Source organism: Hakea prostrata, chromosome 3 (assembly GCF_041222555.1).
Source record: "Hakea prostrata isolate BN-2017 chromosome 3, UWA_Hpros_2, whole genome shotgun sequence".
Taxonomy (NCBI): Eukaryota; Viridiplantae; Streptophyta; class Magnoliopsida; order Proteales; family Proteaceae; genus Hakea; species Hakea prostrata.
Genome location: NC_142602.1, coordinates 34421715 through 34434599, shown reverse-complemented (window position 1 = coordinate 34434599; position 12885 = coordinate 34421715). Strand labels below are relative to the sequence as shown.

Sequence of the window (12885 nt, the reverse complement as noted above, 5' to 3'; positions counted from 1 at the left end):
GGAGGAAGAAAGATCAAGAAAGAAGGAAGAAATCTCAAGAACTGACCGTAGGTTTCCCAGCCCCTTCCACCCCCCCCCCTGCAAGCTTACCTATCCCATTGTAGTGTTAATTTTGTTCCTCAAGTTCTTCCTTTGCATTTAGGGTTTTATTAAACCCTAAGTTGCCCCAATCCACCCATCACATATTGGATATTGTTAAAACCCTGTTTCTCCCTAATCCATTCCACACAATCCTCAAACCATTATTGTGAGTTATAATTTTCAAACCAAGCTTCCATGGATTTGTTATTTGATTGTTGGCTCTCCTGGAGTGACCCAATTTTAGGGTTATCTCACGATTACACCAGTTGTGTAATCACATACAATACTCAACTTTCCAATTTTATAAAATAGAACTTGGGGGATGTAAGAAATTAGTGCTAGCCCTTTGGTTGCATTGTAGATCCAATTGGGAAACCCTCGTGCACAAATCCAATTCCGAAAGTTGCGATTAAACAAATAATTAGTACGTCATATCACAAAAGCGTTTTTCAGAACATTAGTGCCAGTTTTATAATTCGGGTGGTGGATACTGTGTCAAGTGGTACTGCAACTCGCGGTCCATATTCTTATTTCTAGAATATTGGCCTAGGTTCACTTAAACTTTGGTCATTGATTATCCAAAGAAAAAATGTTTGTAATGCAGCAACAAGTGTCCCCTACTCCCCTGAAGTATAAGGTCAATGTGACTTATGTCTACTCCGCCATTGCAACTGGCAATATTACGTGCGTAAGAATTGACTAAGTTAAAGCTGCCCAACCCTAGTGTCTTAAGTGTACAAAATGTGACAACCATATCATAAGGGTTGCCTAGCCCATATCCTAGTCGTGACTACCAATTTATTATAACAAATGGACTATATAATGTTGAATATTATAAATGTTTTATCACACGAAGTGTCAGACCAAAACATGCACTAGTGGATTAGGACACATACATCCAAAAGTTGATCTTCATTCTACAGTAGAACTATCAGGGAAAATCCTGTCTGCTTTGGAGTACAGTGAAAGAGGTAATGTAACCATGGTCAGAGTAGGCCTAATAAGGCCCAAAACTTGGGCCCAAAATAGCCCATTGGGCTTCTGGCAACCAGGCTTAGCCGAATGCCCTAAGGGGTATTTTAGTTGTTTGTCATGCCCCCTTGGGGTGTCCTAGGTCCAGTTAGATTCCGTATCTCTTAGAGAGTCTAGTTATTTTATTTTCTTTAATTGCTCATGTCATGGTTAAGTTAGTTTGGAGTCCTATTTAGAATTTTAAAAAAAATCACGAATAAAGAAAATGATGATAAAGAATGCAAGGAGAAAGCTCCACAAAAAACCCATTGGGTGAATTGACAGCCTGATCAAGCTGAAGGAAGACCATGCAACGAAAAACACAAGAAAGGATAGAAATAAAAAACTAAGTGATGTATCTTGGGTTGGGCTCCCCAAAAAATGGGCTCAAAAACCAAACCCAACAAGGCATTCAATGCTGGCCGAATACCCCACAGGTATTTTGGTCATTTTTCAAGCCCCCTTTTAGGGCTGAATATGGGTCTTGATAGAATCTCTTCGATCCAAGGGTCATGGATCTATCTTTATTTTTCTGTTTGGGTTAGTAGCTTAAAAGTTATGGTCCATTTAAGTTAGGGTTGAGTCGTTAGGATAGGGTTCCTTAATTTTAGGAGCCTTATCTTAAAGTAGTTCTATTTTAGTTTAAGTCCTGGTTTGGTTTAAAGTTGTTTGTTGAGTCACAAATCAATGTCTGTAAGAGTTTCCAATCTAAGGGCTGGAATCTCGTAGTAATTTGATTCATTTTCTAAGTGTTGATAGAGTCCAGTTTGAGTTGTAACTGGATCTCATTTGTAAGGAGATCCTTATTTGAGTCAAAGTCTTTAATTTTAGGCTATAAATGGCCTATTTATGCATTGTAATTCTCAGTTTTGAGTTAATGAAAATTATGAGTTGAAGAAAGACTTGAGAGAGGTCGTGGGATCCCTGGGAGGGTGACCTGTGGCTGGGTTAAGCTAGCGTTTTGTACAATTTTCAAGTTCTTCTTCTTATTTCCAGCATTCAAACTACAGCAGCAGCTTTATTCAAGTTTCCAAGTAAGTTACATCACCTTCCCCTTAGTTCACGCAACCCTAAAGGCCTCCCAAACCCCATCGCATCTAGTTTCATTCCCCAGGAAGACCCAGCCCTTCCTCTAACCCTAGAATCCCTTTCTCTCCCTCCTCTGTCCACAGTTCCACTTCCTACTCCCACTAGGAAACCTTCAACCCCAGCCTTGTTTGAACCCTGTTTACCCTCATCAGAATCACATAAACTTATAGATCATACTCCCAACATTGTTACCCCAAAACTGCCATGTTTCTGGACCTTTAAAAAAAATAATCTGCAATTCATCTAATTCATGGAGCAGAATCTGCAGAATTGAGGGAAGTGCAGAAAAACCTGAACACTATGCTTCAGCCCTGACCACTCAAATAAATCTGTTTCTGAACTGCAGGTTAGTAGCATTAGAGTTCTGATCTGCAGGATAGCGTTCTGATCTGCAGGATAGCGACCCATTCCCCAAACCTAAACCCAAGCTGAATCTCAGTCGACCTAGGATTTGAAACTTTGAATTTTGAAATTGAAATCCTATAAAATTTCAGATCTGAATTGACATTCCCAGCAGCTTATTGGCCTCTAAAATCCTAGCTGAAACACTAAAAAAAAAAAAAATTCCTAATTGAGTGTTGGTTCTACTTTAGAAGATCCTGGATATCCAACCCTAAATCCTGGGTTGCATCGGTAAGTATTGGGAATCTTCATGCTCAACTCATGCACCCATTATTTAGGTCCATTAGGTTGGACGATTACAGGGAAAATAAAAGGGATGACCCGTGACTAGTCCTGTTCAAAGGAAAATGAACCCAATATGGTGCTGAATTCGCATTAAAACCTGGTGCACATGAGGCTTCTCATCTAGTGTTTTTAGCTAGGGCAAGCATATCAGGGACTCTACTGTTGAAGAAAATGTGCCGTCAACATCAGCCATTTGAGATTATAAGCATATGGTAGGAACACAATCCAAAATTTAGGTCAGCAGTGAACTAAAGAAGTTTCCAAAGGTACCCTTTTTCCAAGTTTTTAATATGCTGGGTTTTCCAGGTGGTATTAGGTGGTGGTCAGGATGCATCACATGTCACAACAACTGATCGTCGTGCTGGGAAGTTCGAAGCAAAATTCTTTCACAAGGTTAGATGTCTTTTGCGGCTGTTTAACAGCTGGAGCATTTTTTTTCCCTTGGGGGAGAAAAACTTGGGGGGGGGGGGGGGCAGTGTTGGTTGGGGCTTTAACATGTGATTGACATTCTTTTTTGTCTTTCCTTCTCTTGTGCTTTAGATTCTTCAAGAAGAAATTGGTGGCGTCAAAGGACATTTTGGACCAATAAATGCATTGGCGTTTAATCCTGATGGGAGAAGGTCTAAACTCTTCTCATTATTCATATTTTATTCGACTCTTCTCATTATTCATATTTTACTTTGAGTTAAACTTGAATGAGAATGATGTGGCTGAATTTTAAATATTGGGATGCCTTGAAGATGAGATGATGCTCTATTTTATGATTAGGAAAGGGACAATTTCTTACTGTCCACCTTATATTTACTCAAACTTCCATACCGAAACTTTTTTTTTCTCCCTAATACCTCAAGAAAAGCAAACTATCACCTCTCCTGTGATTAGGAAAGGGAAATTTCTCACTCTCCACCTTATATTTACTCAAACTTCCATACTCAAAAACTTTTTTCTCCCTATTACCTCAAGAAAAGCAAACTATCACCTCTCTTTTGCCCCAGTTAATTCTAAATACTAGTTTACCCTTCCTTCCCCCTTCCAGTGGCACCCCTCTTCCATAACCCCCTTCCAAACAAATCCCTCTAGACTGCTACTTATAGTACCATGTGTATGTGTGATCCAAATTCTTCTACATGGCTTTGAAGATTGACCCATACCGATATATTTTGGTGGGGACCAGAATGTCCCATTTTCTGAGATCTATGATGGAAGCAGAGGGATTGGTCGGATAGGCCCAAGCCCAGAGCACATCACTGATATCCTTCCTGATGGTCGACCCATTTACTTGATTGGAACTCTATAACTATGTACATTACACTCTCCTATGGAGTCACAATGTGTTTTGGGAATTTTTGATTAATGGTTTTCCAGTGAGTGTTTTGTAAAGCCATTTGGCAATTGGTTGAGAGATTTCCATTCTGATCTTCTTCCGACATACTGAAAGGCATTCTCCTTCGCCCTTTGATGTCACACATTGCATGGTGTGTGAACCACATTAAATTTTTGTGTTGCTTTGATTTTCTTTCTGCTTTTGTTTGTGATTTCTTGGTCTTCGTTTTAACACCATGTTATGCTATGTATTGTTTGGGTAAAATGGATCTTAAACCCCACCTTTTAGTCCTACTCACTCCAAAATGCCTCCATATTTGGCTTCAGCTGTTAGTTCACTATGCTTACTCTCCAGATTCCTTATCCTTGAGCCGCTCCACTCAGCAGTCACCCCCTGAAGGCTGAAATCACTCATCTTATACCCTAACACTAGCCTCTTCTACTTTTTTTTTTTTTTTGGGGGTGGGGGGTGGGGGTTTGGTTTTGGGGGACAGTTTTCAAATTGTTAACTTGAGGGTGAAATGTCATGCATATGAAATGGTGAATTGTAATGTAACTAAGAATCAGATTAGTACTTCTCTTCTAGAAAAGAAAGATGAGTGAATTGGATGCAACATAGTTTCTTGCTCATTAGTTCCTATATACCTGACTTGGGAAGCATATTCTATGAGATATTTTTCCCTTCAACATTGTTTGATGGATGTTGCATTGTTCCCTCCTGCAGAAGTATACCATTTGTAAGCAGTTTCCAGAGATGGAATGGGTAAACTGCTTGTACACCTATATAACTTTGAAGGGTGGGTTGAAGATTTGTGGTAGACCAGGGGCTTCTAAGTGTTAACTTTTTTGGGGGATTTTTTTTTCCTGGGGGAGGGAGTGTTGGTGTGGGGTTTGGTTGGGAGGTGTATAGGGAGGTGGTGGGGAGGTGGAGGTCAGAGATGGGAGGAGAGGAGAGGATTGGTGGAATGTCAAAGAGAAGCTACAAGAGATGTTTGTCGAGGTTGGTGGTGGAGCAGGGGCTGCTAAGGGATGGGACTGAGAGTTGGAGGCATAGTTATCAAAGTTTCATGTAGGTCTCAAGGCATTCTTTTGGACAGGCTAGGTGTTGATCGCTTTATATACATGCCAAAAACCTAACCACAGTGCCTCTAGGTGATGCCTTGGATGCATATAGAAGATGGGTAGTTATATTTAGTTTTCATTTCTTTAGATTCTTTAAAATTGATCAAGAATTATTCCACAATACAAGACGTTATTGGTGGTTTGCTTTGTAACCGTGAGACAAGAAGCATGGGATCAGTTTGGAATTAAAGGGAAAGTAAAAAGAGAAAAACCTTAAACCTCATCGTGTACCAGGTTTGGTCAACTGGAATTTTAGAATGGAAAAGAAGTAATTACCATTTTCATGTATATCGCACGTCATTATGCTATGTTGCTATTATATTGTGATCAAGGATCGGAATCTCGGTTTCAAGGCTGGTTTCAACTTGGCCTAATACCGAGATATCTAGGTTTCGTCTGAAATTCGGTTGAAACTTGGAAATTTTGGCATGGTTTTGAACTAGGTAGTGATCCTCATATGCCCTATTTTTCATTTGATTTCTTGCCTCTTTCCTATTTAAAGCATAATAAGCACAATGGAATTGGTTGTTGGCCAAAAATCCACTGGAAAGTTATTATTCAAGTATACTAACATATGACTGGTTCCGAGAAGTACAAACTATATTGCATAGAGCATAGGATCAACATACATGAATTGTTTGATAGAATGATTACATATACAACAAGTCTACAAAATACAATAACCAACTAGCAACTACAATGTCCTAGACTCCAGTAACTCAAGTTACATGTTGAGTACCTGGTTGGAACCGGTGGATCCATCTCCTGTGACCCTGTTTCCATTAGTACTCCAAATACTGGATGAAAGCTGGCAATGATGTTGGCAATGACATGTTATGCTTAAAGTGATCCATGAATTGAGTCATTGTGTTTCTATAGGTGGAATCATCCACATAATATAGATATCCCATCCTAGGAAATGTGTCATAAGGGAAGATACTCTAATGGACACCCCTCTCAAAACTGGGACAACTAGCTGTGAGTACCCTACCATGACTGGAACTAGACCAACTGGTATTGGTGGAACTCCAAAAATGGAGTCTGCCAATGATGCATAGGCTTTCGGTGTTACTGCTTCATCACCGATACGATCCATACCCATATGTTGACTGCATACTGCTGCCATCATCAGAAGAATATTTAGATTCCCCCCCCCCCCCCCCCCCAACACTCCACCATGTGTTGATGATGCTCTCCCACATCCATATGGATCATATCCATAGCTAGAATAAGCCCCATGTGATGCAAACCTGACACTCTTTATGCCATTGTAATATCCAGATACTCTAGTAGACTCATCTAAGCTCATGGATCCCACGGAGCTTGCCAAGCTGGCCACATCCATCTGAAAACAATTCTCAGGAGGCCCACGTTTGCGACTACCATTGCGATGGCTATGTGTACGTTCTCATGATTCCTGTGGCACATGCTAAATTGGTTGAAGATGATTCTCCCCTGTGGGTATCAGTGTTTGTGGTGCTACTGGTACCTCCACATGTAGCAGTTGATAACTCGCAGTGCGACTGCTGCTGGGCCCAGATGCAGCTGGTGCTTGAACCCCACCATGACTATCATCACCATCACCACACCACCGCTGCTACCACTGTCACCATCTTGATAATCTCCTTGATGTGAACACAAAGACCCCCCCTTGGCCAAACCCTAAGTGGGCCCCTCTAATGGCTCCAAGAAAGCCCCCTTAAGCTGGCCGAACCCCCTAGTAGGGGTATTTAGGGCGTTTTTCAGCCCTCTTTTATTGTCTTGAAGTATTTCCAGATTTATCTCTAGAGTTTAATTTGGGTTTTGTTTATTAATTTGAGTTGTGTTTGAATTGGTCAGGTTGTGGATAAGCTCTTGTACAAAAAGGGTTGCTATCTTTTTGGAGGGTTCCTATCTTTTAGGAGGGTGCTTATCTTTTAGGGGTTTACTTTTAATTAGAAGTTGTCTTTTAGGTAGTTGGTGGTTGAGTGTTCTAAGGAGTTATTTTTCAAGTGAACTTCCTTGGATAAAGTCTTAAGTTGTTTAGTCTTTTATTTTCAGCATGTGTCTTTAATTGTTTAGTTTCCATGTCAAGAGTCCAGATTATGTGGTGGAATCCTTGTCTGTTAAGGAATCACACACGGTGTTAGAGTCTTTTAGTAGGCTTTAAATAAGCTTATTGTTTCTTTGTAATCTCAAGTCTAATTATGTGAATTAGGAAATTGAGTTTGGAGCACCGTGGTTCCTGTTTGAGAGGGCCACAATGAATTTTAGAGAAAAGCTTTCTTTTTCAATGGTCAGCAACCTTGTCTAGTGTTCTTCATCCATCCCCTGCCCTGTGATCCAACCAAGGACCGCCCCTCCTGCGCAAGCATCCCCAGCTCCTCCCACACCCCTGCAGCATCCCAGAAGCCCTTGTCCACCCTTGTGCAAGATCCTAGAGCCCCCCCTTCTTGCTGCTGCGCACAACAGCAGCATACCCCCCTACAGCTCCTAGATCCCTTTCCCTACTCCTGCAATACCCCAGGGCAGCAACCCCACCCCCCACACCTAGCTGCACTTTTTCCCTCTCTTTTATTCCCTTTCGATCTTGTCTCTCTGTTTCTTGTTCCTTGTGGCAGAACAGAAAAAAGAAAAACAGAAAACAGAAAAAGAAAGAAAAGAAAAGAAAAGAAAGAAAAGAAAAGAGAATAAAAAAGAATTAAAAAAAGAAGAAGAAAGAAGAAAAGAAAAGAAAGATTTGAAAGATTGTCCAAGGTTCAATGTTCCTCTTCCAAGTTCTCCAAGAACGAACCCATCTTGATCCAAATTATCTTATTCTTCTTTCCTATCAAACCTAGGATAAATTTTAAGCTTACAAATTCTTCCCATGGGAATTTGGTAAAACATTGACGTTTCCCTATCACCCCATTCAGCTTTATTAAACCAAATCTTACCCAAACCTATCCATTTAGATTCTAATTTTCTCTCCTTGTTCACCTCCCAATATTTAACAATATTATCCTTCCCTCCTAGTTTTGTTCATTATTTTGCTAGAAAATTTTGGGCCAATCCTTAATTCTATGGTATCTTTCCAAGAAACCCTAACCCTAGAATCGGGTTCACATCACTCCTTGGGGTGGTCTAGTGGCCTCATTCTCAGCCTTGAAAAACTCTAGGTTATCTTCACTTCTCATCGATGCACCCATGTGTGGCACAAATGGATGGGCATGTTGTATATGCACTCTCGCCTCTATCCTTGAGCCACCCGTAGTAGGGGTTCTCATCATCATCGTTTACCTTAAAGATGTCGGACAACTCAATAGTGTAATTATCTTTGTCTATCCCCTATCTAATGTGATAGGCCCTCAGTCTCACATTATATAATGCACATAGACAAGGTCCTCTAGATGCTTCACACCCAATTGGTTGCGCCTCTTTGAGTGGATGAGGTTGAAAGTGCTCTGATTCTGCTCACACCTAGTGGCAAAACATAATGTGAGAGGACTTTACATGCAATCACATAAAAGTTAGGTGAGTCGATCCCATATTGCAGCCACCATTCAGCTGCGACAAACATATGGAATTCAGTTAGTAAAGTCATAGTTTCATACATAAGTAACTAACTATAGGATAGGATATAATGAATTAATGATGTATAGGGATTTATCCAGTTCCTTTGACTGTTAAGTGTCTTCTGGTAGCGATATAGACAGAGAGCTTTCTTCACATATAATCTGAAACTTGTTCTTCAACTCATGCTTTATCTCTTCTCAAGTCTTAAGGTTCACATGTTCAAGACTCTTAGTATTTCTTCAGAGGATTTCCTCCTTTCCATTTTATAGCATAACCAATCATTTAGTAATAAACGAATCTAATCTTCTATGCATCTGTTGGACTGTGCCAGTCAAAATTTTCCCCTAGAGAGTCCAACCAATCAAGGAATAGGAATGAAGCCCTTTGTCGAGCAAAACAAGGAACTTCTAGATTTATCATCCTTTTATTATCGACTCTAGGAGTTGATGTAGTATCATACTAAATAATGTATGACTAGAACCAGAGTACGTCTAATCACAGGCAGTTCCTAATGGAAAACCAAGAAAGGAAATCAAAGAGAACAATGGGATCTCAAAAGGAAACCTTGAATTTTCTTTTGAAAACCAATGGTAGGGTTGTCTGGTGCTATTAAGTTGATAGTGATGTAACCTGGCAGCAGTGATCTTGATGTCTAATCATTGAGAAATTGAGGTGACCATCTATTGACAAGAGATCCCAGCAACGTGTGGCACTCGAGATATTGGGTTAACAAAATTAGGGTGTAAGAACTGATAAAAGGGAGTGGGGAAAGGTGGGTTGGCTATCTCAGACCAGGGGAATTTCACCCATTCTGTCTCGGAATTTTTGAATGGCTCTGGAAAATATTTCAATAATCAAAGTAGTCTACAGTGCTTAGGTTTAAATGAAATTAGGGTTTAAGAACTACTAATGAATTGGAGTGGAGAGATGTGGAGTTGGCTATCTACCCATTCTGGGCCAGGATTTTCATGATGACTCGAGCCAATATTTCAAGAATCAAAGTAATGTATGGTGCTGGCCTCACTCACAAATTCATATTGAAGATTCAGAATTTTTTTTTCTTCATTGGGTTAGGACTCAAAAATGGACTTAGAAATGAAGAGGGCCTAACCCAGTTCTTAACTAATAAAGTAACCTAAATTGAATAGGAAAATGTATTTATAAAGAACATGAACTAAAACAGGACTCTTAACTAAGGGAACAAATATCATTTTTCTACTTTCCATCCATATTTTAGGCTCACTAAATTTGACACTCACCAACGGAATAAAAAATTGACTTCTCTAAATTTTTTTAAGAGTAGTTTACATGCACCACTTCAAAAAATAGGTCCTCACATGCACCCTGATGTAGATTCACCATTTCTTTCCTAAGGAATGATCTAGGAGTCATATATGTATGTGGCCCTCAAGTCCATGCATTTACTTGTAATTAACCAATTTGATGGACCTAAAATATGGGTAGAAAGTGGGAAGACAGGATTATTTCTTGTATCATACAGCCCTCATACTAGGAAATCAGCACACCATAATATTGTTTTCTTCATCTGTCTGTGCCCATAAAATTGATCTGCAGTCAAATAGCTGATCAGGCTGATTGAAATGAACACACCATTATTAGTTGGAATAGGGCTTCTTCTTGTTGGTGTTGTCAGATAGCGGATTCAGATTATTTCCAATGTGTTGTCAGTCCTCTCTGCTCGTGTTTTAATCACTTTGAGCTGGGGCATTGTAGATGTTAGTTTATCCTATCAGCAACTCAGCAGTAGACCCAACAAAAAGGGAGCTACTAGATCCTTTAGAAACAAAGCAGGGTCAGGTTGGGCTGGATTATTTAAATCCCTGACCTTGACCTTGAATACCTTGGTCTGCCTCTGACTTTGTGTTGAGCTGTGCTGGGCAGGACCAGGCCATTTGAGGTCGAATCCAATAGTCAACCCTAACCATTAGTGTGACCGCAGACAACAAAAAGAAAAATCCTTAACTCCATATCGTCACACTATATATACGAAAAATATCCGATAGGGTGGTAGGGACTGGCTGGGACTGGCTAGTTTAGGGCCTGTTTGGTAACTTGAGTTTGAAGATTTCAAAAATCTAGAGATTTCAAATTTATGGAGTCGTGGTTCATAAAATTAATTGTTTGGTTAGCCTGAATCTTTGGAATGAAATCTTTAAATTCATCCTTAAAAAATATCTATGGAGTCTCTGGATTTCACCTCATACCCATAAATCTATAGATTCATGTTTTTTAGTGTAAAAAGGTGAATCCCTAGATTTCATGAATCCATGGATTCACACAACCAAACAGGTATAAATCTCCCATTTGTGAATCTAGAGATTTGAAATCTCTGGATTCATGTAACCAAACAGACCCTTAAACACTCTACCCTGACCTCCATACAGGGTTAGTATATTCAAACCTTGACCACCCTCAAGGCCAGATTTTTAAGCCCAGGCCCTATTCAAGCTTAGGGCGGGTCAAGTTGGGTTTAAGCCATTAGGGTTGAAATTTGCACCATTAGTTTATTCTATTGTTATTATTATTAAAATTTAATATCTTGTCACTTGCCAATTCTATAAACCTAATCAAATTAGTAAACATTACCATCACACCAATCCCACCATTTAAGAGAAAAGGAAAAAAATAAAAAACAATATAAGAAACACTGAGATACATATAGCATGTCGTCTAATTAGCATATTTATCTTGCCTTATGTTGTTTTCATCAAGGCATTGCTAGTTTGTAGGATCTCATAGTGATCTGGATCCATTAATCTGATTTCTCATTTTTGTTCCTACTTTCTTCGAGTAGTTATCATGTTGCATGTATGTTTAGGATCTTTACTAATGATAGTTTTGTTACTGTGACGATCCATGTTAACCAATGTGCTGCGTGCTTCAATTTATAAATAAGTATCTTTGTGGTTAATTGTATTTCTAACCTAATTTTTTAATGGGATTTCTCAGTTTTGCTAGCGGAGGTGAAGATGGTTATGTTAGGTTGCATCACTTTGACCAAGACTACTTCAATATCAAGATGTAAGGCTAAAAATCTTTCTGATACTGAACTCTTTTTTATTTTTCTTTTTTGGAAAGAAAAAAGTGATGCTACCTTTTTGTGTTAAATATGCTCATTGTACAATGAAATTCTGATACAAAGAATCAGTTATCTTACAACTGCATTAATGGATCATGAAAAGTTTTTGCAATGGGTCAGATCCAGGTTGGTGGTTATTTCCAAATGTTTAAAAAGGAATGAACACACTGTCGAGTTCAACTTATGGAAAATGATTTGAGAATAGGGTGACAAAAGAAGCCTTTTTTAATCCTCCATGCTACTACAGTCAAGTTTTCCTCCTTGCAAAATAGATTTGGTTGATCATTTATAAAGGACAAGAGAGAGGATTATATTTGTCAATATTTGCGGTGAGTATTTCTGTTACTGATAAGTTATGGAAAAAAATATGTATAATAAGTCAATAAAAATCAGAAAAATACGGAAAAATTAAAACTAAAATATGAAATCACATGTTGACACATTTTTAAATTTATACCCTCGAACAAGAGAAGGGAATGAAAGAGATGACAGTTTCTTATTGTTTTAGAATAGGGTTTTATTATTTTAAACTCACTCGATTATCTAATGATCTGGTTTAGGCTCTTTTTGGTACACCACCAACCATTAAAATAAATAAGACAAGAATTCATTTTGTCAAGAATGAAAAATGGCGAAAAAATAGAAATGGAAAAAAGTTGGGCCAAGATAAAAATGTTAAAAATGAAGAAACAAGGAGAAAAGAAGGAAAAGATGGTGTTATGAAAGAATGTGATGCTTTACCCTCATCTTACATAGAACTTAGTAAACTTACACAAATGAAGATAATGAAATCATCATAATCCATAATGGACAAAAAGTTCATTATGGATTTTGGAGGTTTTTCTATTATTTTAAATAAAAATAAAATTCAGAATAGATGCCAAACAATTTAAAATAATGAAAATTTCTCATAATTGACAATGATAATTGATACCAAA

General features: G+C 38.7%; 1 protein-coding gene across 2 annotated transcripts in view; it reads left to right on the top strand.

The window, feature by feature from the left end:
• LOC149022149 (eukaryotic translation initiation factor 3 subunit I-like) overlaps positions 1-12284 on the top strand; it is a 30982-nt gene extending 18698 nt beyond the window's left edge. Inside the window, exons 6-8 of one of the 2 annotated variants that reach the window (XM_089150318.1) lie at positions 3175-3261; positions 3409-3488; positions 11818-12284. In XM_089150318.1, coding sequence (XP_089006444.1) covers positions 3175-3261; positions 3409-3488; positions 11818-11893 — 243 coding nt within the window. In that variant the 3' untranslated portion in view covers positions 11894-12284. The remainder of the gene's footprint in view (positions 1-3174; positions 3262-3408; positions 3489-11817) is intronic. The other variant, XM_089150317.1, reaches the window with a different exon arrangement.
• Positions 12285-12885: the final 601 nt, after the last annotated feature.